Source organism: Nuphar pumila, chromosome 5, assembly GCF_984573655.1.
Source record: "Nuphar pumila chromosome 5, dmNupPumi1.hap1.1, whole genome shotgun sequence".
Lineage (NCBI taxonomy): Eukaryota > Viridiplantae > Streptophyta > Magnoliopsida > Nymphaeales > Nymphaeaceae > Nuphar > Nuphar pumila.
In genome coordinates, this window is record NC_143253.1 from 101415967 (window position 1) to 101436386 (window position 20420).

General features: G+C 37.0%; 1 protein-coding gene across 1 annotated transcript; it reads left to right on the forward strand.

Moving 5' to 3' along the window:
* Positions 1–17914: 17914 nt before the first annotated feature.
* On the forward strand, positions 17915–18895 carry LOC149837930 (protein MKS1-like). The gene has a single exon (XM_090007538.1). The coding sequence runs from the start codon at positions 18104–18106 to the stop codon at positions 18716–18718; it is 615 nt and encodes a 204-aa protein (XP_089863664.1). The 5' UTR covers positions 17915–18103; the 3' UTR covers positions 18719–18895.
* The last annotated feature ends 1525 nt before the right edge of the window (positions 18896–20420 follow it).

Sequence of the window (20420 nt, forward strand, 5' to 3'; positions counted from 1 at the left end):
CAATTTGGTTTTATGCCTGGAAGATCAACTATGGAAGCTATACATCTTCTTAGACAACTTATTGAGAGAAATAGAGAGAGGAACAAAGATTTGCATATGATTTTTATTGATTTGGAGAAGGCATACGATAGAGTACCTAGGGACGTTCTCTGGTGGACAATAATGAAGAAAGGTGTTTCTCTCAAGTACATTAGTATAATTAAGGATATGTATGAAGGAGTAGCAACCAATGTCCTCACTTGTAGAGGGGTGACAACCAATTTTCCTATAACAGTTGGGTTACATCAAGGATCTGCTTTAAGCCCTTTCCTATTTGCTATAGTGATGGATGAACTTACGAGATCAATTCAAGAAAATGTGTTGTGGTGTATGTTGTTTGCTGATGATATTGTTTTGATTGATGAGTCTAGAGCTGGGGTTAATGCTAAGTTAGAATTATGGAGACAGACATTGGAAGCAAGAGGTTTTAAGTTGAGTAAGAGTAAGACAGAAGACATGGAATGTCGGTTTAGTAAGCAACGAAGTAGTGATGGGAGTGTAGTGAAGCTTAGTGAGCAAGAAATACCGGTGGATGATAGTTTCAAATATTTGGGATCTATCATTCAAAAGTATGGAGAAATTGATGGAGATGTAAATCATAGGATAAAGGTTGGGTGGATGAAATGGAAAAATGCAACTGGAGTATTGTGCGATCGTAGAATGCCATTACGGTTGAAGGAAAAGTTATATAGGACGACTATTAGGCCCGCTTTACTATATGGTACGGAATGTTGGGCTGCCAAGAGACATCATATTCAAAAAATGAGTGTAGCTGAGATGTGTATGCTGAGATGGATGTGTGGATATACAATAAAAGATAAGATTCGAAACGAGGAGATACGTAAGAAGGTAGGCGTTGCACCCATTGAAAATAAGATGAGAGAGAATCGTTTACGGTGGTTTGGACATATTCGGCGAAGGCCTAATGATGCTCTAGTTAGAAGGATGGAGAAATGGGAAAATATATTAGTTAAAAGAGGTCGGGGTAGGCCTAGGAAGACATGGATGGAGGTGATAGGAAAGGATATGAATGCTTTGAACCTCACCGAGGACATGGCATTGGATAGAAATGATTGGAGGAGAAGGATTCATGTGGAAGACCCAAAATGATTTTCTTTTTTGGTTCATATCGCCGACCCCAATTGTTTTGGGATGAAGGCGTAGTTGTTGTTGTTGTTAAAATAGTACTTCTAGAAAAATGTGTTTCACAAAAAGAACTCTTTTAAACCAAATGAAATACTAATTAAACACTTCTAAACTAATTAGACTAAGAATTAAAAAGCTCTAAACAAAACTAAACACTGAAAATGCAGGGAAGAACTTGAAATATGTGATTTTTTTTTAATTTAAAGTAATTTATCAAAAATACTGATAAGAATGAGTTTTTAATGCAATTTTTTACTGGATGAATAAAATGCAAAAAGTGTTCATGATCACCACATTTTTGTGACATATATGTAGGATCAACATAATATTACAATCTTGTCAAATCTAGATTCAGTCAATTTGTTCAATGAAATACAAGTCCAAAATAGGAATAAAATAACGGATCTACATCCTAATGCGCACTTTAAAATAACAAATATCATAGTATTTGCAAAATTATCATAAAAAATAATATTCTTTTCAAACATTTAAGAACATCAATAAAATTTCATTTTGTGTTTCCATTTTATTGGCCAAATCTCGGATAACCAAAAAATTGATTCTTACATTCTTTTGTTTTTTATTGATCCTCTTCTTGTATCTATTTATTTTTAGCCAAATATTTTTCCAACACATATTAGAAAATAAAAATTTTGAAAACTCAACATTCATAGCTGATAAAATACTACTTTTCTTTTTAGAAATGCACATTATATGCAACATTGTCCATCTTGGAATTTCTTGAGATGGGTATAGTTTTCATTGAGATGGATATATTTAGATTCATTCAAGTTCAACAAGATCCAGTAGCATTGTTTGGATTCAATACTAATACAACTAGATCTATACTCAATCAATTTGACCTATCCGGATCCATACGAGTTCAACTAAATTCAAATTATTTTACTTGATTAAACCAAAGTCTGTCACCTTACTGGATCTAAACATATTATCCAATACTGATCAGTTCTAATCTTGATCTGAATATCAGATCTAATGAATCCTAATCTAGTTAAACTTGATCTATAAAACCTAGATCAATATTAAGCCATATTGAATCCATATTCATATATAATATGATTTGAATATAAACAAAATATATAGCATATCAAAAACACTATGACATTACACACAGTATTTCAGGATCCAAAACATATATGCATGCTAAAAATTTCTCTCCCATGCCATGGGTAGAAATCCAAAGTAAATCATAATTGTGTCCAAAAAGTTTTGATCGGATCAAACCAAGTTTATAAGAAACCAATTGTACCAACTTATCCAATCAAGATCCAAACATGTCTTGAAGGTATTCTGCAAACCAAAAACACTTTTCCGCAAAATCAGAAAAGTCAAAATATAGTTTTGGACAAAAACAATAAATTAGAATATTAAAACATAATTTTCAAAACTTTTTCAGTTATACAAAAAAATTTAGGTGGTTTTCTATAATTTTAAAAAAGTTTAGAAGTTGTTCTAAAAAATAAATAGACACAACAACCTTGTCTTGAATAATATCCAGAGAACAGGTCTGGTTCTAGAAATACCCAGAAATAAAGGCCCGTGTTCTGTAAAATAGATGGGCACAAAAAGAATTAACTAAAAAGATCTGATTAGGTGGGGGCGCTGGCTGCTCACCCGTCCGGCAGCTCTACTGACTCCACGATAAGCACCACCACTGTGAGAGGCTTTGTTGGATCTTCTCCTTCCAGCATTTTCTATGCATCCTCCTTCGCTGCGAGTTCTGGCAACCATCGACCATTAGAGGGGCCTCCACCACCTCCAGTACACCACAGACTCTCTCTACTTGCATAACCGTAGTCGCTGTCGTTGCTGTCAGTTCCAGCAACCCTCTTCTTGCACAAAATCCTCCTACAAGGTCCTTCCCCAAGCAGATTGATGCTTTTGAACTCAGAACCAAGTGCCTGAGGGTCGATTTTTTGAAGTCGTTCCTTCTGCTCTAGGGTGAGTGGAAGAATTTAGCCTCCTCCGAGGGCTATTACTGCTCGGAGACGTCATTGAGATCAAGCTTGCCCGGACTGAAAGGTTCATATGGCTTAAGAAAAAGAAGAAGAAGCAGAAGAATAAAGATCACTACTTTCGGTGGATCGGCCATAGTGTAATATATGGTCCAAAGATCACTACTTTCATAAAAAAAATCCAGATGAAGAAGGTGAATGGTGGAAGGGAAAAGAGCTCCTCATATAGAACGTCGAGCACTACCGTGCACATCAAAAATTGAGGTTTTGATACCAATGTTGGGTTTTGGATCGAGGTGTGTGTAGGGACGAGCATCAAGCATCAAGTCGACAAAGGAGAAGGAAATTGAGGTTTTGATTAATGGCATGTTTCAGGGGGTTTCTTATCGATTCATACCTGCAGTGCATAGGGATTGGAGATATATAATCCTCCCCCGGGTAGGATATTCAACTCACATGTTACGTGAGTTATCAGCCTACCATTGTGTGTTTCTTTGGATTCGGGTGTGAAACCCTATAACTACAATGAATTCATTATCTGGATCCAACATATATATTAATAATATTGTCAAAAAATAAAAAAATTATGTAATAAAGTAATGGTGCACAAAAAGGCAAGTTTTGGTTTGTTAAAAAGTATGACTCTTGTTACCAATGACCGCTCCCCTCGTGAGGTAAGAGCAGCTAATGCACGTATGACGTCTTGGGATGTTCTAAGTTCAAATCACAATGGTATCGTTGTACAACTGGTAGGGGTCTGACTAACGCAGGTTGCCTTTCAAGAAAAAAACAGTATCATTGTTGTTAAATATTGACTTTGGAATGTTGCATTGGCTTTTTTCAAAGACCCAAAAATTCAAGCACAATGAACTCGTGTGTGGACCTGGCAAGGTCCACCACCCTAGTTTGCCGTATTTTCATTTGGTTAGATGTATGGGACAATGTCACATGGACACGCCGTTTGGGGTCCCATACCTAGAAGACAAGATAGGACAATGCATGGGCATACTAGTAACGTACATATGCTATTTGATCATTTTTATCAGCTTTTAATTATATTGTCAATAATGAATATATATTTTATAAAATTAAGTATGGAAAAATTGGGTCCTTGTGTAATATTTTTCAAAAGATTTGCAAATTTGAGTCTTGTACTTGTATTAAGTCTCAGTTCATGTCCATGTCTTTGTGACATAGGATAAGCATAATATTACAATCGGGTTGGATCTAGATCCAGTCAAATTGTTCAATGAAATACAAGTCCAAAATAGGAATACAAAAGAACGGATCCACATCCTAATGCGCACTTCAAAATAACAAATATCATAGTATTTTCAAAATTATCATAAAAAATTAATATTCTATTCAAACATTTAAGAACATCAATAAAATCTCATTTTGTGTTTCCATTTTATTGGCCAAATCTCAGTTAACCAAAAAATTGATTCTTACATTCTTTTGTTTTTAATTGATCCTTTTTCTTATATCTATTTATTTCTTGCCAAATATTTTCCCAACACAAATTAGAAAATAAAATTTTTGAAAACTCAACATTCATGGCTGACAGAATGCTACTTTTCTTTTTAGAAGTGTTCACATTTTATGCAGCGTTGCTGCATGGTAGGCATGTAGCAACCTGTCTGACAGCCATCCATCTTGAAATTTCTCGAGATGAGTTATAGTTTTCATTGAGATGGATGGACAACAGTAGTGGAGCTGCATGCTAAGCATGTAGCGCCGCTTCATAAGAAAATAACCTCTTTAGAAAAAAGTACAAGGAAAAAGAATGGCCGTTGATCCGGGTTTGGAGCTGCATTACACATCCCGGCAGGGCATTTGTTTCGAACCAACCATAACCTTTTTGGTAAGTAAAGGAAAGTCAGAGGTTTGGGCCCCCACACCTTAATGAACTACCAGTCCCTCCACTCAAAATTACATCCCTATACGTAAGCAGACTCAACAAATATCTCAATATTTTGTGAACCAGTCGTCACTTAGGGGTGTTAACGGGTCGGGTTTGACCCAGACCAGACCCGTACCAAACCCTATAGGGTCAGGGTTTGGTGATAAATAAGAAGACCATAGTAGAATCTAGGTTGGACGATAAGGGTCCCATTAATACATGGATTCAGGTATAGCTTGTGAAAATTTATACCAGACCCAGACCCGACCCGAGTTCCGATCCACAAATTTTTAATATAAAAATGATAAAAAATATTATTTTATCGAGTATGGTCCGAGTCTGGTTCATGTAGTCCTTATAGGATCCAGGTATGGTTTCTCTTTTGGTGGGTTCATTAGACTCAGGTCCGGATCTGGTACCATCAAATCTGGTTTGAGTCTGGTTCACCTGGGTTCAAACCAAACCCGACCCATTGACACCCCTAGTCATAAGCTATATTTTACGAAAAAAGGGTTTTTTATGTATATATATTTTCATTTTTAGTCACAAATGATATTTTATTTATTTTTTATATAATTAATTGATTAAAGGGTTTTTTTTACTTACTATTTTGGTTTTATATTTAGTATAGTCAATTGTTCTAACCTCGTAGATGCATTAATTATGCTTGATTTAGAGGAAAACGCCAATAGTTCGTGAATCATGGTTTTTTCGATGAAAATTATTTTTTTAAATAAAAAAAAATTGGTGCATCTACTTGATTTTTTGCGTCGCCTGAAAAACCTGTACACCTTGAATTCCGACAATTCAAAAAACGGGTTCCCACCAAAAACATGTAAATCACGTCCATGGCATCCATGGGGTCGCTTTGACAAAAAAGGAAACAAAAAATAAAAGTTGCTAAATCGTTTGTAAATACAAAAGACTATAGCAACTTTTGACCCTTCCTATTTTGCCCATTTAAACTTTTGCCATCATACACTCTACCGAGTCTCATTTTGATCCGAGTCGCTTATAACCGAGTCGAATCAGGACGTACACTCATGACGTAAGGGAAAAACGTCATCGCCGTGGCATCTGCATAAGGCCACGTCAGATACACTGCCTCGTGTCCTAACTCTAGCCTTATGACCTCATCCCCCAACCTGTCATAAGCGAATACTTTTATGGTTTGTTTACCATACCTTAAATTTTTTATTTAACTCTCAACCTCAAAATTATTATTTTATTTTTTCTATATTTATTTAAAAATTTATATCTCAGCGAGAACCCTAACTTACGATAAGTTCTCAAAAAACCTCACCTGTTAAAGTTCTCCCCCTTAAATGCATTTTTTTTGTTTTCTGTTTTCACTCAGCTGTCACAAAATATGGATATGACACGACACGTGGTATGAGCTAAAAAAAGTGAGTGCATAAATTTTTCCAAAATATGACATAAGGGGTCATAGATGATTTTTATTTTTAATAAAAAAATAATAATATTTTAATATATAACAATAATATTTCATTAAAATATCTATTTTTTGATAACGAGAAACCCTCACTGAAGCCAGAAAAACCCCGGGTCAGGCCCATGGCCATCACGTCACGCCTTACCTGGCCCAACTTTAAAAACGAAGGACACACCCGTGAACAACAACCACAATACTGTTCACGGGTGACACCCGCGGTAGTTTGATAGGGTGCCTTCGTCTCAGCACCTTCACAACCACAATACAGTTCACCCTGGTGACACCCGCGGTATTATTATAATATCAAGAAAATTTTACAAACAGGCACCTAGTTTTTGACATATTTATAAAAATACGCCTAACATTGCAGATATTACGATTAACCGAACAACTTTTGCAAGTAATTCACAAACAGGCGCTCCATGCTACCACAAACGTTTTAAACAGCAATTTCTCATTTTTCAAAAACTCGCAAGAAATTGAAAATTTTTCATAAATCTTGCATTTTTTCAGCAAAATCTCGGCAATAAAAAATTAAATTATAAAATATAAAATATATTTTTTATAAGAAAATATTAATAAAAATTATTTAAAAATAAAAATACATGTTTTTTTTGCGATAAATAGACGTTTAAAACGTAAATATTGCATTTAAATCACGGTATTTATGTTTTTTCATAAATCTCGTGATATTTTGAAAATCTCGCAAGAAATTGCGCAAGATTTTCAATATTTGTCACTAGGGCTACCACCAATGTGTTAACCCTATTTTAACAAGCGTTAGTGAGCCAAAAAGATGAAATGGACCCTATTTGGGTGAACTTTTCACTACCTTCTCACATTCTTCTCAAATGAGCATGTTATGCTTATAAAACTTGCCGGCTATCGAACTTTTGGCAATTTCGTCAAGGCATTTTTGTTAAACATTTATGTGTTATTAAATTTTTTTTTTTAAATTTACACACAGAAACCATTCGCGAAATCAAATACCTAGCGGCGTTGGGCTTTGCCTGCTGTACTTACGGTCGCTGACCTGACAGAGTAAGTAAAAAGTTGGGATCTTGTTTAAAGGTTGCATTGTAGGGTATAATAAAAACCCAAGCAGCAGGATACTGCAACCATGGCCAACTCATTGCTTGGGATGAACGATGGTGGTGGTTCGGCTAATCAAAGGGCAGTTGTAGCATCTAAATAAAGGCTCAACTTCACCATACAAAGTGGTGCAGAAGCCCAAAGCAATTGTTTATCGTGGCCATGGGTGGTCAATCCCAGTTACAGCATACTAATTTTGCATCCCTCTTAGGGGTGTGGGCTTGGCTCGAACCCAAGTGGAACCAGACTTGGATCAGATTTTTTGGTATGATATCGAATATGGATCTAGGTTTAATCAGGTCTACTATAAGAGAAACCATACCCAGACCTCATAAAATTACATGAACCAGACCTGAACCATATAATCGGTAAAATAATATTTTTTTATCATTTTTACATTGAAAAATTGCAAGTCTTAATCAAAACTCTGATCAGGTCGAGTCTGATATAAAATTTCACAAACTATACCCCAGGTCCATGTATTAGTTGGACCTTCTGGTCCAGACCCAAGACTTAATCAGGTATTCTTATTTGTCACCATACCCGGACTCTATAGGGTTTGGTCCCGGTAAACCCAACCCGTTGATACCCCTAATCCCTCTAATCATGCACAAAGACAAGAAGGCAGCAAATGGGAGAAAAAATAATGCAAGATTGCAAAAGTAAGAAAAAAAAAGAGATGATGTTGGCGTATTCGCAAATACATAACCGAAATGTAAATGTGTACCTGAAGATGCCATGAAAACGACGTGCGGGTGCTCGGTGTTCTCCTCAGCCGATTGATGCCCCACGATGAGCCCAAACATTAGGTCGACGGTCAACAGGACCCTGAACCCAAAAATTTTGTATGTGGACACTGTGAGAAGTCAAAGGGGCTGAATGCACACATCATACATACAATCTCCTTCTCCTTTTTATAAGGAGAGCAGTGAGAAATTACGTAAATGTGGTCTCTTTACATTCACGTAACCTCCACCCACTTAAAGCTATTAACTCCCCACTATTAGCCACTAGCCCACTACTTGTAATGTCAAACCGGGTCACATATGGGTTGGACCCAAACCCGAAATATCCAACATTCTCCCACTTGACCCATTGACACTAAAAGTACTATAAATTGAGGTTTATAGCGTTATCTCAATTTTAATGGGTTCACATGTTATCATGTATCACAAGAATGAATCATATGAGTTATGGAGATGAACACCTCTTTATGAAATGTCATATTTCCATATACTACAATATAATTCATTATCAGTGTTTTAGCATGTAAAAATTATATTTATGAATAGGTTGGTCTCTAACCCATTCTTTTGGTCTTTTAAATATTGTTATTCTGCTATTCTATCTAACCCATATGAGAGATCCTTTATACAAAATCAACAATATACAATCATTTTAATATTGTTATTCTCTCTAACCCACATGAGAGATCCTTTATGCAAAATCAATAATACACAAAGCCATAGAAAATCAATTCATTTTCATAAATGTGAACACATATAATGTATTGTCATACATCAGAAAGAATAAAAAAGACACATCCCTTTTACATGTTGGGAATACAATCTCAGTGCTAGCCCTTTAGTAAGGGGATCCACAGTCATTTCCTTCGTACCAAATGTATCAATACATACCAGATGATTCTCAGACCTTTCTTTAACAATAAATTATTTTAACTACATGTGTCGACACGAGGTTAATCTCTTGTTATTATTTGAGAAGGACACAACTGCTTCATTATTACAAAAGATCTTTAGTGGTCTCTCAATAAAGTCCACAATACCAAGATCTATAACGAAGCTACTAATCTATATGGCCTGAGATAAAATCTCGTATAAATCAATAATTTCTGTCCCAATGAATTTCAGAAATGTATTTACCTTCCTGCAGTGAGAGATGACACCTCAAATATTCTTAGTTACTCACAATTGCAAAAGCAACAGACTAAGATATTCGAATACTCCCACTTCTCATAGACATCATTTTAAGCACTGCCACATCTCATAGACAACCTTCAGAATGATTGTTCTATTTTCTGTATGAGTGAAAGATAAATCGCTCTATACAAGATTAATATTGAAAAGGTAAATTTGTGACCCCTTATTATTCACCTTTTCTGAAATAAGCATAATTGAGCCATTATCGTTCAACTTTGATGAAAACAATAATACTCATAGTTGTTTCGTCTCTTCAATTCACAAGAAATTGACTCCAGTTAATGAAACTAGCAGATCATTTAACCAGATGCAATTAAGCACTGTACTTTTGGGTACGGACATGCTTCATTGGCTGGAATACACATTTACTATTACACCCTGTGTGAATTTGGAACACAATAACTTACCTTTGGGTAGAATCATTGTTTTATAAAATTACACACAATCATAATAATGAATCTTAATAGGGTTCAAAGAATCATCAATCAACACAACTCAGATTACTTTGGTGATTGCATGAATCAGTCAAAAAAGATCTTTTACCGAAAATATATTTGTATTATGGAGCATGCCCATATACACATGTTAATGCATGTATATTCATGACAAAATATATTTTATATCATCAAAATACAAGTTCATGCTTCAACTTATATGCATAAACTAATTTTGATGATAAAATATCATAAATTTAGTCATAATTCATGCTTAAAACCATCACGCAATAACTTAATCAACATAAAACACATAAATTAATATGCATAAGTCATGCTTTCTTAACAATGAACACTTATAAAGCATAAAAAATAACAAAAGCAAGCTCATATGGGTAAAACATGGGGTCCTCAAGTTAGAACCAGTCTGAAAATACTCCAAACCTATAAAACCTATAAAATTTTGATAATTATCAAAATAAATGTTAAAATTCTTCAAAATAAATATGGTAATGTGATATGGATTTGATCCAAATGGATCTTGAATCCAAACTGGATCAAATGGATCCAGTATTTGGATTCGGATATGGCGAATGGATTTGGATCCTGGATGGATCCGAAACCCAATTAAAAACCAATTGGATCGTAATGGATCCAAATATGGTTGAATTTCAATCAAGATCCAAAAATTTAGTTAGAAAGTTTAGAAGATCTAAAATATATTCTCGATCCAACTCGTATTTGAGATTCGTCAAAAAAATAAATTCGTATATAAAAGAATTAACAAAGACCAATAATGCAACAAGAGGTGAAGTAGTGTTATGGAAAGATGTCTTGCCTAGTTATGAGGCAACCTGAGTTCAAAGCTCATTAGCCATATACATGTATTTTAGAAAGAGGACGTGTCTTTTTGTCAAAAATGTCATTTTTGGGATTTTGACCAAATGTCGGAAGGAAATAAGAAGAATAATGTTGCAAGAATATACAACAAAATTTAACATAGCACACTGGTGGGACTCGTTACCCCTTAAGGAAGAGAACCCTGGTTCAAATCCCCCTGTGTGTTGGGATATTATTGCTAAAGAAGGCTTTTATCAAAAATTTTGAAATTCAAAATGGATCATAACCTCTCATTTAAGAAGACTTAAATTAAGAATGTGCATTTTTTTTCAAGAAAGGAGGTTGGCCAAATTCCCAAATGAGAAACCCAACAATGGCCAATGGAAGGTGTAAGGGCCTCTTGATTTGCGGAATGAATGGGGAAGGTTACAAGAAGGCTTCAATGAGGGTGGCAGTTTCAAGAAAGAAAAAAAATGGATGGAAGGGAGGGTTTACAAAAAAGTTGAATTTTTGGACTCTTTCCCCTTTCTCTCTCACATCTTCTCCTCTCAGCCGTGTGACCATCTTCCTCCCTCTTCACGTTTTTCCCAACTCCAACTACTTCTATCCCTCTATCTCCCTCTCTTCTTCTCCTTTAACTCTCTTCTACCAGTCTTTGTCTATTTTGCTTCACATGTTTTTAGAGGTGCTGGACAAAGTAAAGCTAGGAGGGAGAACAACAACCATCGACCCAACTGCATCCCGAACATATTCAATGAAGCATTTCGTCAAAAAAAAGGTAGGGGTACATTATCTCTATGCATGTGCGCAGTGCCATGGGGCACCTATGTGTGTTAGATTAACCAGATGTACCTACCATAATCTGGGCATATAAATTATTTTAAACTTGTGATACCTATGTATAGTAAGGTATAGAGTTTTTTCAAAAAAAGAAAAAAAAAAGAGAGATATATTTCTTTAGATTGTGTGGGCTCAGATTCCTTACGGCATGGGCATACAACCTTTTAAACCAGATATATACATTCTAGATGATTGACCTGTTATAAACTTGTGTAGTCATGTAATAGATATTTTAATCTTCCATCTTGGATATGCTTACGGTCATTGAAATCCATTGGTGTGTGTTAAGACGAAAGCATAAACCTACATACTCTTTAAGTGTTTGATATAAGCATGGTCCTTGAATATGTAATATATGAAATTTGTAAATTTTAGATTTTCCCTTTTTATGTGGATGAACATTAGGTTTCTGCAATTACACATAGTTAGACAAAAAAAAATGCACCACTATCCATTGTAGCTCTATACACTTCCCTTTGCATGACTATAAAAAAAATCTTCACCATGGTTATTTTGATATGCTCTTATGAATTTGAGTATAGGCCTGCATAAGGAATTTTTTTTTGGCTCACTCATGATTGTGGGATTTTTAAATAGGCTCATGTGAAGTGTATTTGATCGATCATGTATATATGACTGGGATGGACTCAACTTCAATCATTGATCGGGCTACAAGATGGGTCATCAAACCTAGTCATTTACCTGGCTGTGATTTGGGCGATCAGACCTGGCCATTTTGGCTGGTCTGGTTCAGCCTAATATCGACTGACATGAAATCCAACAATGACATGCATGGCAAGATGGACAACGACTGTTGCTCATGCTTAGGTGTAGCATGTGGATGTCAAATCGAACCAGCCGAGCAGGGCAGACAACAAGTGTTGTCCGTGCTTATATATATATTTCCAGATTTCAAATAGTTTGCTTACACGACGTGTAATATGGGGATCTTGAGAATGTCCAGATCCGAACACACGACCTGCACACACATCATCAAATCTGTCAAAATAATATTTCTAGCATGTAGATAATCTGCTTACACGATGTGAAATTTTTACACAGAAAATTTTCAGCATAATATCTATTTCATATTTCATTAAAAATGCATAGTGTGGATCACAAGCTTGCACACACGATGCATAATTTTTACAGAGAAAATTTCTAGCATACTATATACAGTTCATATTTCATTAAAATGTATAGTTTGGAAAAGCGGTGTTTACACATGAATGTGTGTTGGAATGGCAAAGATATCCCAATACATGCCGTCATACAAATTATTGCACATAAGAGTGTATGTTACATAAGTGAGCATAGAAATCATCTATGTATGCAATTCAAGTATGTGTACAACCTGTTATGTATGCAAATCTATAGTGTAAACACTTGCTTGCGCTTATGGATTAGTGGATGACCCACAGAGCACTGACTGTACAATTGCATACATGGGTATGCTTGTGAATTAAATGAATACATGTATAGGTGAACCAATGAATTTAAGCCAACACCACTGCCATAACAGGCCAGTTGGGCCTGCTGACTGAACTAACTGCTAAAGAAGGGCAGCCTGGTATAGTTACTCTGCTGTGTTAAGCACTGGTAACTAGTGTCTCACCCTAGTGGTGCATCCAGCGTGGTGTGCCAACCTTAGCCATCTCGTCAATTTCGGGTTACTAGTAGGATACACCACCTTGTTGATATGCCATGAAAAAAAATGAAACTAAAAATGTTTTTGCAAAGGATGTATATTTTACCGCTTGTGCAAGAAAAAGATTGGGTCAAGTCAAATCAGCCTCAATGAAAATATATATATATATATATATATATATATATATATATATATATAAAATGTAATATTATTAAGGGAAAAATGCATTGTAAACTTAGAGTTTGGTTATGTGGGCCATAGAGATTATTGATGGTTGGGTTACCTTCTTTCTTGCTCATCCTGATAATGCTATCAGTAGCCTCATCTTGATAGTAATGTACTTTAGATTAATGAAACAATAATCTTGATGTGTGTGAAACAAAATCATGTTCACCCAAATCTACTCACATTTATTTATAGCAAATAAATAAGTAATGTAATCAAATGAGGATGTATGATATTTTAGTTGCATATGATGTACAGGAAAATGTATTGGGCATGAAATTTCAATAATTTTCATAGAATGAGCTGGGCACCCTAATTAATGATTAGGTGCAATATATTGTATATTAATTTTGACATATAACTTGTATCATGTGAAGTTTATTGTTGAAAATTTGCATCTTGTTATTACATGTATGCATGCATAAGGGATCAACTTGTATATGAACCTATGATTATGAGAAAACTTTGATATAAGAACTATAATGTTAGTTCAATTGCATTTACTTTGGAAATCTATCAAGCATGATCGAGTCTCAGAGACTCTTGCCCATCAAACACATGAGATTATGTATGTTGCACTTGTAAATGTCATTACCATGGTTTTAGTTATAAAATGCAGATTATTTAATGCATGAGATTTGATAAATTCTATTGATATGGAGGGTCATGAATTATGAAACATTCAAAATTAAGTTTGCGATTTCGTAAAACCCTTGTAATGTCATACGTGCACTTACAAAATGTTGAACTTGTGATATGCCATGTGGGGACATAAATTGGTGGGGTACTATACATACACCCTAGCTCAAAAATAAATGCTAAGATGATGCATATACAAGTACTTGGCTCGGGTTTGAACCAAGATTTTGAAAAGTTGTATTAGTGCTTATTACACACTAAATTGGGTGAGGTACATACATTGAGATCACCCTGAATGTGGGTTGGGATTTTTTTTGAAATCCCCTGTGTGCAATGACTTACACATCAAAAATAAATAAGAATAAAAAATATGCACACATAACCTAAATATGGGATTCTGGGTATACTTGAAAGACGGTATATGTTACTGGTTTCCCAGGATTTTTGGTATACCTGACAACGGTATATATTACTGGTTTCTCAGGGTTCTAGGTACACCTGAAAGATGGTGTATGTTACCGAACTCATGGTCTACCTTGGAAAGGGTAGATGGTACAAGCTCCGTGGAACAATTTTGTTTTGTGAGAGCGAGACGTCTCACTCGGTCCTCAGTCCTCAGAGTTAGGGGGCCATGACTACCAATACATCTAGGTGGTAGATCCAAGCCTTCTGCAAAAGTTACAGGGTATATCCTCATTCTAGTTTTAGCCATTAGAGAGTACTTTCTCGGTCGTGAACCATCCCCTTTGGACCTCCATACGGCTAGTCATATGGGGTATTAATTGAAAAAGCATAACAAACTTCCGTGTGGTCTCGGTTCGCTACGATGTCGAATGTCTGTGCGTACCCACAAGGTAATTAACAATAGAAAATATAAAGTTAGTATATTTCTGAAAGTCTTCAAGTATTCGCACAATGCTTGATGTTGCAATTGTTAGAATATGATTGTGATTCACTCATGTGATGCATAGTTTAGAAATGTTTTCTTTTAAATGCAAAATGTGATAACCTAAATGTGATTCATTTATATGATGTGTCATTCATTCATGTCTTTCTTTTATATAATAGATCATGAAATGATTGAATTTAGTGAACTGTACATTCAACACTTGTTCAAATGTCTGTTACTTCTTATATAAATATGCAGCACATATACTTGTACACATGACACTAAGCACACTCTTATAGATAGTATGCTTCTTACTCAGACAAGGTAGTCTGACCCCTTCTGAATTAATATTTTCAGGAAAAAGATAAAGATGGGCAATTGTGGTAGTCGCTGCGGACAGTACCATGAGACCATATCTTCTTTGGATGTTATGACGAACTGTAACTTTAAATTCATTAAGTTTGTAATTTATGACTTGTAAGATTCCAATGCAAAAGTTTTAATTCACCTAATGTTATTGAGTTTGTGCTATCGCCTGTAACCCACCCGAATTATTTGACTGAGGATTTAATATATAAAACATTTTCGTTGTTGTTTAAAAAAAAAATTATTTCAATATTTTTGAGTTAAAATATTTGGGCGTTACAAAACCGGTCTAAAACGACCCTGAATCGGTCATCTAAGGGTTTGAATCGGTTCTAATCCTGATGAACCAGTGCATAACATGAACAAAAGCTAATAAAACCCTCTAACTGAATGAGACAATCCCTGTGTCTTCATGGATTCATGAAAAATAGGGTCTCTATATCTCAAAATCGGTAAAAATTGTAAGGAACCCGTCAAAAATAGCTCTGAACCGGTCCTGGAAAGGGCCGTATCGGTCACTGATCCGGTTTAGGTGTAAACAGTATCTGGACCTTGTTACGGATTCAATCTGATTCAATTCCGATCCAAATCTGATTCATAAGAGTATTCAGGTCTAAACCCGATCCAAAATTGGATCTGGGTCTTCTGGAGTAGATCCAGACCCAGATTCCTAATGGGTCTGGATCATAACCTGGTAATTCAGGATCGGATCCAACTCCATGTTGAAATCAGACCCTAAACCATAACGGGTCCGGGTCTGGTCCGAACCCACACATCGAATCTGAGTCAATTGGTTTCGGATCGTGACTCGATTCAATTGGATCAGACCAGACCCGAAGGCCAAATGGATCCGATTTTGATCCAATCGGGTCAGATCCGATCATAGACCGAGATCTCATGTGGGTCTGACCCCTCTGCTCTGATACCATACATCGAACGACATGTGATTCTTTTTCAACTACAACCCACGTCACCTGTCGGCGACCCACGTCGCCTGTCGATGACCAACGTCACCCCACGACAACTGCCGCCATCAGAGTTCATCGGCGACGAAGAACCCCCATCAACCCCGACGGTCTGAGGAGGAAAGTAGAGAAAAGAAGCATGTTGCCCGTTCTTCGGCCACCCATGTCACAACACGGCGACAGACACCGGTGGCCAGCCATTTCCCAGTGATGATCAAAGCTTTTGGCTCCCCGACGATGGCCATCGTCGAAAACCCCAGCCCAACGGTTATAGAAAGCAGGGAAAGAAAATGGAGGTTTTCAAAACCCTGATTGCCGCACGTCGCCAGACGCCGACGATCAGGCAAAAACATCTTTCCCCCCTCTGGTGACGTTCCGCGGTGACCCCAGTGCCTGTCGACCACCCTGCAACCCGATGGTGCAGGTAAAACAATCTGATTCTCTATTTTTCTTTTCTTTTTATGGATCTTCCGTCGGGGATGGTTGTCGCCCCATGGCGACAATCGCTCCTACCAGTGACTGTCGCCCCACGACGATCACTGGTCACCGGTACTAGTGCCTGCCAGAGCAAAAGAACCCTGTCAGCGCAAGGGTTTGAGGTTTCATCAGTTACGGTCAACGGATGACGACATGTCGTCGACCTCCTGCTCGCCAGCAGTCACTAAATGTGTGACTCCCTCATTCACCTTTGAAGAAAATGGCAAAGGGGTATATATGACCTCAGGCAAGCCATTTAGCAGAACTGACATACCCATATGTCAGCCCCATTTGCTACGTGTTGTTTCCAGCACCCGTAACCGTTACAGCGGCACTGGAATGCGATAGGGCCTGCATCAGCAGTGCCGACATTGGCTAGCGTAAATTGGATGCTCTCGATGCACCCACTCGTACAACAGAAGCATGATGGACCCATAACCTAATGTTGGCGTATTCGCAAATACAAAATCGAAATGTAAATGTGTATATGAAGACGCCATGAAAACGTGTGGGTGGTCAGAGTTCTCCTCAATCGATCAACGCCCATGATGAGCTCAGGCCTTAGGTCGAGGACCCTAAACCCAAAAAATCTGTATGTGGTCACTGTGAGAAGTTAGAGGGGCTGAATGCACTTATCATACTTAATGGCCCCCTCCTTTTTATAAGGAGATCAAGCATTTAGATGAACGGGGTCACAATACTTATCTTCCACCTATTTAAAGCTATTAACTCTTTAATGTTAACCACTAACCCGAAATGTAGAAAGAAATAATGAAAGTATTTTTCTTTAAAACTTGTTAAAGATATTTTCTTTCATCATGAGTTGACTTGATTTTTCTTTAAAAAAAAGAATATGGGTTTGAGTTGTGGTACACACTCAAATGACAACAAGAAAAAGGTTAACAAGTATTTAATTATTTATTTTGTGTATAACAAAACGATAAGTTAATGAAGAGCAAAAATGCAATGCATTTATAAAAAAGAAAAAGACAGTTTAAAAATATATATATATATATATATATATATATATCAGTAACTTATTTATTTATTATTTTGTATATTCAGTAACTTTAATTCATTAAATAAATCACGCGCCAACTTCGTTGACTCTTCTTTTAGCCCGCAAAGGATTACATGAATATCAAAGCATTTTCAGCCCCTCTCTCACAATTCCCCAAAACCCATCTCCCCCATCCCCACCACCACCAATTTCCCGGTCGCCGGAAAACCCATGGACCCGCTGGAATCCAGACCCGGAAGAACGCAGTCTCAGAGAAAAGAGCTTCAGGGTCCGAGACCCACCCCGTTGAGGGTCCGAAAGGACTCCAACAAGTTCAAGAAGCCGCCGCCCGGCCCCTCCGCTCCACCTCCACCACCACCACAACCGGCGGACCACCACCAACGCGGCCCCGTCATCATCTACGCGGTCTCTCCGAAGGTCATCCAGGCGACGCCCGACGAGTTCATGTCGGTCGTGCAGCGGCTCACGGGTCCCTCCCTGGCCGCATCGCCCCGGACGCCGGCCGGAAAATTCGACGCTGGCGAGGGAATCTGCGATGTGGGTATTTCTCCGGAGGTCGAGATAGAGATGGAGGCGCGATTGGATCGGAAGGGCGGGAGCCCCCACGGGATCCTCTCGCCTCTCCCTTCGTCGCTGCCGCCCATCTCCCCCAATTTCTTCCTACAGTCGCCGGATCCGTTCATCATCGGGCTCTTGAACGATATGAGCCCCACGATCTACGGGAGCAGCGGTCTGGATTGGATGAGCTTCAGCCCTCTGGGGCGCCTCTCGCCGTCGCCGTTGATATTGTCGCCCGGTATACCCATCGATCTGTTTCTGGAGTGAGGTTGGGAGGCGGAAGGTAGAAGTGTAATTTTTTCTTGGGGACTTCTTTTCGCCGTATTCTATATATATATATTTTTTTGTGCTGGGGGGTTTAATTGGATGTGTTGGTGACTGGTTAATATGGACATTGGTAGTTGTAGTTTTTAGTGATGGCTGTCAAATTTCGTTTTTTTCTCTTATGGATTTTGGTTTTGATTGCATCGGGGATGGCGGGGAATTAATTGTTTGTGTTAAATGATTGCTTGCCCTCTCTCTCTCTCTCTCTCTCTCTCTATTGTATCTGCAAGAGTTTGGTAGTGAAATGAGGGAACTACTTCACACCTAGAGGCTGTCAGGACAGTGACAGTAAGTACAGCAGGCAGAGCCAGCACGAAAAATGAAAAACTATAACTACGCCCAACTATTTCACCCCTAGAGGGGAGTGGGTAAACCCTCCAAGTTTTAAGCTGTCAGTACAATGACTGTAAGTACATCAGCTAGAGCCAGCACCAAAAATGAGAAAACTATAATTGCCCCTAAAGTATAGTCGACTCTCTCTCAACAGTGGCTTATTCTTCACATGTTAGGATTCTCTACGTTGCTTATTGTGTGCAAGAGCTGAGTTCCTCATTCAGGGAAAATAATGGTCATAATGACAAAAAAGAGAACCGTTATAGACAAATATGTAAACTAGACCTTGAAGAAGCATATGCATGCCAAGGGTGGCAATGCTTTGTATACTTTATATGAATCTGACTTGGATAGGGAGTGCCCTTTTCAGACCAGATTGATTAGCTTTTAGCCCTATCGAATCTGTGTTTGGATCTTGATTTTCTAAGATTCTAATGTGAACAAGTAACTTTGTAAAACGAGTCAATGAAGGGGTTAGTGAAACCAGATAAAATGGTAAGTGGCCAATCCTATATTTGACCAAAACCCTTTCTGTTTTACCTCCAAGGTTGATTCAACATCTGAAATAGTGAGTCAGGATTGGATGTAGCGGCTCGGTTTATGTTTGAATGGGAAGTGATGGAAAAGATAGGACTGAAGGCGGATGGCACATAGATCAAGCATACATTATGGGTTCATGATGTTTCCATGAAGGACCTAGGAAGGTTATTGAGATGTTGGCATAGTCACAAATTGATCTAGGAAAAATCTCGACAAAGGAAAAATCTTGCAATTTTTTCAAAAATCTATTTTTCTTTGTAAAATTCAAGAAAATATCATCATATGTAAAATTATACATATATGGGCTATATAGATTAATCTAACATTAAAGTAGTTGTGTTTAACATTAAATGAATTCAACCATGTTAAAATAACTAAAATACCTTTAAAAAATGATATTTTTGAAAATGTATAGTTACTTTTTTAGGTCAAAAAATTAAATTCGATGGATTCATAAAGTTAGTTTTTTTTGAAAAAAATGTTTGACATTTCAATTCCCTCAAAGTTCAAAAGACATATAATGCTCAAAAAGTAGTTATGCATTTCCAAAAGTACTATTCTGGATATTGTAGCCATTTTCATTAGGAATCCAGCTAATGTTAAACACAAATAGTTTAATATTAGATTAACCCTATATATAAGCATGTAAATAACATTAAAACATTTAAAATTGTTTTTTATGTTATTAATACATTACAAATGCATTAAAAATGTGATATTTTCAGTATGGGCATTTCTTTTCAAAATATCACATTATTTTCCTCAAAATATT